Below are 7,299 nucleotides of genomic sequence, written 5' to 3'. Positions count from 1 at the left end.
CTCCATCAATATCTGATTTTATTTTGCATATAAACAATTCCTGATATCCATGCATACATTATAATGAGCTCACAAAGTGGAGAGAGAGAGAGAGACAGAGAGAGAGAGAGAGAGAGAGAGAGAGAGAGAGAGAGAGCGATGTTTCTTACGAAAATATATATTCCACCTAATGAAAGGGACAGTATTGCAGGGTATAATAAGACGGCAGCAACCAACATTGCTCGCACTCAATTACTCTTACAGAGTCACAAACGATGTATTAAAATCAGTTAACTTCATTTATAAACTTCTCGTTATATTTTCAACGTGTTTCGTATAATTTTTTTTTTTTTTTAACGTATAGGCCTTTCTTCATGTAACTGGAACCTGATATATCTCACTATATATCTACATGACATTTCATACAAAATAAATACTTAATATAATGCATGATACATTTATATCATCACTGTAAACATGAAAACAAAACCAACATCATATATTTACTGTACTACAGATACTGCAGAGTCAAACAAAAGTGCTTGATAAAAGACAAAGATAATATGCACCCCTGTTTTTACTGTGATTGTTCAGAGGTCAGATAGCACCGTACAGTAGGACTGTCTGTGAACAGCCCAGAGGATAGACACTGTTTTAAATGTATATTTGGTATTTTTCTTGCTCATGTTTTTTTTTTAATATGTTCTTTTAAAGTCACATGTGTTCGTGTCCTCAGACGGAGTCCACCTTGACCTGGTTATTGTTCGTCATGAGTGGTGACGGTTTGCTTTTGAGCCGCTCTCCTGCGTCGTTGGAGCTGTCCTGGAAGAAGATGCGAGCCGTACACACTGAGACTACAATGCGTTTGTACTCGCGCCGGAAGTTCTGGTTCAGCACGCCGTACACGATGGCGTTAAGGCAGCTGTTGAAGTAGGCCATGAAGTAGCTGGCCACGAACAACCACTCAGGGATGAGGGGAATCACTACCTGCGGTTTGATTGCTACAGCCAGGCCGATGAAATTGAGTGGTGCCCAGCAAACGGCGAAGAGCACAAACACCACGAACATGGTCACAAAGTTCCTGACGTCATGCTGCGTTAGCTTGGGCCGGTTATCTGGTTTGACCCGTCTCCTCACCTGTATAACCAGAATCCAGATGCGCAGGTAGCAGTAGGTGACAATCATTATGGGTAAAATAAAGTGAAAGAAAACCACTGCGATGGTGTACGCCGAGCTGGCCGACTGTTCAAAGGTGCAGGAGTAAACCCGCGGGTCGTACTGGAGTGAACCCACAAACAGGTTGGGCACGATGGCCACAACAGTCAGAGCCCAGATGAGCATCACATAGCACACAGAGTTTTTGTCACTGTACAGTTTATCGTATTTGAGGCTGTGGCAGATGTAGCAGTAGCGGTTAATGGCGATGCCGGTGATGTTGAAGATGGAACCAATGACACTGATGCCCATGAGGAAGCCGCTGATCTGGCAGTGCGTGTAACCCAGGTTCCAGCCATTGTGGAAGATGGAGGTGAGGACCAGAGGGTACGGGTAGATGGCCACCACAAGGTCTGCCACTGCCAGGCTCACCACAAAGATGTTCCCTGCAGACGAAACACAGACAGAGAAAGAGGACATGAGTCACTGACAGCAAATTGGTCATCCAAATGAATGCGATAAAGAGAGCGTGAGGGATTGTGCAGAGAGAATGCCAAATCGTTCATTTTGAAGTTATCAGCCGGATAAAAGGACTGAACCACTGCTCTGCTCCAATTTATCGTATTTACTTTCTCCAACCTTTCTATCAGCCATTTATCACAGTGTGGAGAAGGTTATGGAACAAATTTTGACTCACAGAGGACAAAACATCAACCACATAGACAAAAAACAACAAGATCCAAGCCAGGGTGATGGTTTTATACTAATTGAGAGCCATGAAAAGTGTGTTAATCATCTGCAGTGCATAACTCGAGAACCATGCATGTGTATGCATGGTCCAATGAAATGCAGTGTTGAAGTGGAGTGATTGAACACGCTAGTGATACGCAGCGCGGTGAGTAGGGTCTGACAAATTAGCACTTCTGATTAATAGTAATTGGATGAGTCATCAGACGACAGTGTGCTTTCTTTGTGCGAGAAACAAGGCCGCTCATTCCCACTGCTGCAGCATCTTGCAAAGAGAATCTTGTGAATCCTGCGAGTGAGCGCTAATTCAGCTCTGCCAGGCGCATCATCGAGGCCTAAATCCTGGCACAGCGAATGCTATTTTGTTTTCGGAATGTTCATGTGGATGGGGGGGTCTCTAAATTGGAGAAAGAAATTCCTGCGGGAGGGTGATGGGTGGATGAGTCAAGCATAAATGCGGATTAGAATGTCAGCAGTTCAATATTTAAAAAACTTTGAGAAAACAGGTGAACAGCTCTTTGTGCAGCAGTGGTGGAGCAGCTTCAGGGTTCTGTGGACTGAGTCCAGCAGCTGGCTAAGTTACTGCAGGTCACTTTTACAATTTAAGAAAGAAAAGCTGGAACCAGCGTCACCACAGGCCAAACAAAACAGACCATTCCAAACAGGCAGGTTTAGAACGGACACTGCACTAGTAAGTAAATCAAGGTTCAAGGGTCTTCATGTTCTCACCGCACTGACATTTTAGAGTAACGCACATTCCGAATCCAAAAAAGGTCCTGTATGTTTTTGGGAAAGGTCATGTGCACACAATTTATAAATATGCTAAAACGTGGAAAAACACCAACAAAGTCCTTTAGAAAAATCAATTTGTTTTTGCTGCTTCTTTGTTACATAAGCCACAGGAAAAGAGCCTGAAGGCTGAATGTTGAGAGGGAAATCATCTGCACATTTCTGTGCCTGTGTGAATGCATACAAATATTCGGTAGATTCCCCTCGGTGATTCCATGTGTATACAAATGTGTGTGTGTGTGTGTGTGTGTGTGTGTGTGAACTTCATCTCGAATTCAATTGTCACCTTTTGATGTCGCTGAAAAGTGACAGGAAGGGAGCCCCTGTGACTAAATAATGCGTTTTTTCTAAGTGCCAGTGAGGACTCCACACTGTGCATGTCAGGCGAACATGATCCAGTCAGGTCAGTTATCACAAAGTTACATATGAATACACTGTTGCACACGGAGAGGTGACGGACAGCCACTGCCATCTTCAGCCGCTCTCAAGTGAAATACATTCGCTTCAAATATCTCATTATGCTCTTTGCCTGAAGACACACACCGCTGCTGTGTCCCCACTTTTTATGAACAACTCTGCATTTTAGCAATTATTTACCGTTGAATGCCCTTTCATTAGAATACTGAAGGACGTTAACATGCAGCTACACATCATTTGCACAGCTGTCACTTATACATGAGTGAGATGTTTGGCATGAATAGTAGCGAGCGCCGTATCACGAGGTCTAATGACAAGCCTGTACTGTACGTGACAACACCCTGTGACAGATGATTTGATGCATTAACTGCACGTCAGAAGAAAACTCATGCGTCGTCTCTCTCGACAATCACCTCAGTGCATGCGGCAGATTCATTTCTGCCTCATGCACTCCGTCTGTCAATACCAGACACCCCCACCCCAAACGTCAGGCAGATCTGTCACTCTCACCGGAGCATTAGAGGAACTGGTCAGCTGGTCCGCTGGCTTGTTGTTTCGTGTGGAACATACCAATCTCTCTGATGCCAGGGATCACATGCAGATATTAATTAAGTTGTGTCCTTTTATATCTGTCATTCAGATGCCCTCTGTAGGGAATTGGATGCACCTGCTGTTGTCACAAGATCCTGTGACTTGTTACTATATAGATCTGTGAGTGTGTATGTTTTTAGAAGGGCTACTGACAATTAAAGCTACCATTTGTTATATCTGCAGTACCTTCATGGTTTGGGTATTTATAAAGTTTGGGGGTTAGGGGTGTGGTGTTTGTGGTTAATGTTGCAGAGTTAAGGGTAAAGAGTTACTGAGACTCAATGTGACGTCCTCTGTTAAGTGACAGAAACAAGTGTTTGTGGGAGATTTGTGTGACGGCCGGCTGCAGCTGCTGAAGCCAAATGAAATGTTCCCTACCCTGTTACAGGATTTGAAACTCAAATCTCTCAGTTTAAGCAGCCTCGACCTTGACAAGGTCACGTTGTGTGAGGCCTGCAGGCAGCTGGTTCTTTTAGCTGCTGGACTCTCATTCACTGTGTCCGTCACTGTGACTAGTCTTGTGATTGACGCATCGCCCTGAGTTTTCATTTGGCTTGCGGAGAGATATGGCCCGGTGCTGTGTCCCTTTTTTCCGTTTCTGCAACCTCACACTTTCAACCAATTTCTGTCAGGATTTAGGTTCAAGTGAGGCCCATCGCAGGATTTCGTTCTGTAGTTGGCGATGAGTTTTGACACAGGCTGGAAAGCTACTTAAAACTGAACACAGCCTCACTGACCACATTTTATAGTGTTGCAACATAATTTAAAAATGGAGATTACTTTTTTGTGGCGATAGAGACGATGGAATTGTTTTTCTGACTTACTGAAAATGAAATATTGGCATTCCATCATTTTACCGTCTATATCCAATACTTTGAAAATTAATATTTTGCAGTGATAGTCTCCAGCAGCCTGAAAGTGGAGCGTCTGTGAGCAGCGACACTGAGGTCTGTCCACAGATTTTGCAAAGGGATTTCAGACCTGGCTTTTACTGGGTCACACGAGGACTGTCACTTTCTTGTCCTGGAGCTGTTGCAGTGACACAGAAGGGCTGTGATTTGATACGGAGCTTAGCGTAAGTGCAGTTTATTATTTATTTTATTAAACCTTGCTTGCTTCTTATTGTTCATTGATGACTTTCATTTAATCGTGCATAGGCTCCACCTCTTGGCTCATTTCAACCTCTTCTTTCAAATCCAATCAGGTAGAAAGAGGCGACTCCTTCTTGCCTCATATCATCCTATTAAATGAGGTTAAATCATTTACTATCATCACTCACTGATCGTGTGTATTTCATTTACTCATCAGCTCCTCCTGCTCCTCTGTCCTGCAGTGCTGACCTCCCTCACATTACAGTAACGCCGGCTGAGCGAGGGCGGAGCAATTATACGGTTGTTTCCTATAATTGGGCATTAGCCTAAATTAAGCTGAAGCCAAGAACTGATCTACATTTAATCAGTGGGATCCTGAATTCATAAACACACTCTCTCCCTCATGTAGCAGCACAATCTGTCCATAACATAAGGCTTCACATTTGGCTGCATTTATTCTTCCCAGTCCCCTCAGAGCTGTGAAATGCAGCCATGAGCATGAGGCTGCACGTTGTTCGTCCGGTGCTGAGCTGTTTCCTGCACACGGCACTGAATCCCAGCGAGTCGTCTCACGCTGGTTTCCGAGTCGTGACGTCTCTCAGTATTTCTGACATGTTGCCCAGAAAGTGCTGCTCCGACTGCTGTCATTCATAATGTGCCACCTCAGCAAAACTTTAATTCTCTGTCACCTCTTTGACCGAACGCTAATATTGGCCGGTCGTTCAGTTTGCTGTAACATTAAACAGTTTGATCCTTGTGATAATTATAATTCAATGTTTTTGAACAGAAATTCATTCTTGAATTATTTTCCTGTGAGACCCCAACATCCTCAAGTTGTTTTATATCCTTCCCTGGATTTATATCACCTCAAGAGTCTCTCAGGTCCCATACACACCACACACACCACACCATTATTAGTTTAGATAATATAAAAATGCACACATTGTATTCACACTTGTCAGCATAAAACCTTCCAGTTTGAGATCTGTGATGAAAATTACTATAATCTTCAAACTCTATGTTTATATTTGAGCTTTGCCGGAGTCTGAGAATAACACTCAGATGAGTAGAGACCTCCGCCAAGGCCCGACAATCCCACAAAACCACATTTAAATCTGCTAGATCAGAACTGTTATTTGGATCTGCACCAAATTGGACACACTCATAAATGTCAGTCCGCTAAATATGCCTGATCTTTTTTTTTTGAGAGCCATTTTGGTGAAAATGTCATATGACAAACAAACCAACTTGGTGGAGTTGAAAAAAATAGCTCAGAACTAAATGAAAGTTGGATCATTTGTAGTAAGATTCCTTGAAAGACGTCAACCTACAGTCAGTCTGTGCTGACAGCTGCCTACCAACTGTTACACTGACGATTTCTCAACGTGCTTAAAATGGTCGGGATTATATTTGAACAGCAGAGAAACGTGGGCTTTGAGTTTAATTCCAGACTTGGAGCAGTTGGTAGACTCTCTGGTGTAGAAGAGTCTCAGGGTCCACGTGCTGAAGGTTCGCAGCAGGTGGAGCAATATGAATACGACGTCTTTGACTCTGTGGCCTTTTGTCCCGGCTACACTAATGAACCAGGCATTTCATTACCCGCGGTCAGAAGTCAAGTCTAACTGCATGCCTCGTCAGGGGAAGTTCCTGCGGTCAGGATGAATGTGCAGAAAAAGCACATCAGTCTCTTTAGTGTGGAAACATACTGCAGAACGCTCATTTTAATGTATGGTAATGTGTGAGAAATCACCCCAGGAATATGAATACATTTCAATATGTCAAGCATATGTAAATTTTGATTATAATTACTTTCCGCACACTGTATCGTCAAATGCATTTCTCATTCTATGAATTCCAATTTTGAACATCTCTATTTCCACAGCAGTGTGGGTGTTTTGCTGACCTTGGAATATACTTTGTTGCTTTGGTATTTTCACGCCCAGCGAACAAAGTGAGGCAGCACCAGAGGAGCTCTTTATATTTTACTGAAAATTAGTCTTTTACACTGAAAACCAAAATTCTTCTCTATTTTTTGTGCAACCTCATTTAATTTGTTGGTTCCCCTCGTGGGAGAAAACTAAACGCTTGACAGAAAATACACAGCAATTACAAAGTGGTGATGAAAAGTCAAACTAAACACTTTTCATCGCATACTCTAATTGAAGGACACCTTTAGAGCCGCATAAAAATAACTGCAATATCCTTCAGGCCACATGAAAGTCTTTCCCTGGAGCTGATCAAATCTCCTCAACCATTACAAGGCAACAGACGAGCTGTGTTTTTGTCTGTGACCTCTAATTTGGAAAGTGCCACCGCAGCCAGCTCTAAATGCGCAAATGCTCAGATCGAAAAATAAATTGATCCAAAGACGAGAGAAAGGGGGAAAAACTAGATTAAAACTATCTCTGAAAAATAAATGGATCTACCGAACTTTGTCACACACTTGGGGAATCTTATTTGTGATGCGACGTGCAACGTATCCTTTCCAGACAATGCAATTGAGAGGAAATATATCACCACACCCACCTGA

The 7,299-nt window shown here is 43.0% G+C and overlaps 1 protein-coding gene across 1 annotated transcript in view; it reads right to left on the bottom strand.

Moving 5' to 3' along the window:
• mtnr1aa (melatonin receptor 1A a) overlaps positions 1-7,299 on the bottom strand; it is a 28,893-nt gene continuing 21,594 nt past the window's right edge. The window contains exon 2 of the mRNA XM_020108548.2: positions 1-1,580. Within this exon, the coding sequence (XP_019964107.1) occupies positions 712-1,580 (869 nt within the window). The 3' untranslated portion in view covers positions 1-711. The remainder of the gene's footprint in view (positions 1,581-7,299) is intronic.

This window comes from Paralichthys olivaceus, chromosome 8 (assembly GCF_024713975.1).
Source record: "Paralichthys olivaceus isolate ysfri-2021 chromosome 8, ASM2471397v2, whole genome shotgun sequence".
NCBI lineage: Eukaryota > Metazoa > Chordata > Actinopteri > Pleuronectiformes > Paralichthyidae > Paralichthys > Paralichthys olivaceus.
The sequence above is the reverse complement of the archived record's forward strand: the minus strand, read 5'-3'. Positions and strand labels throughout refer to the sequence as shown.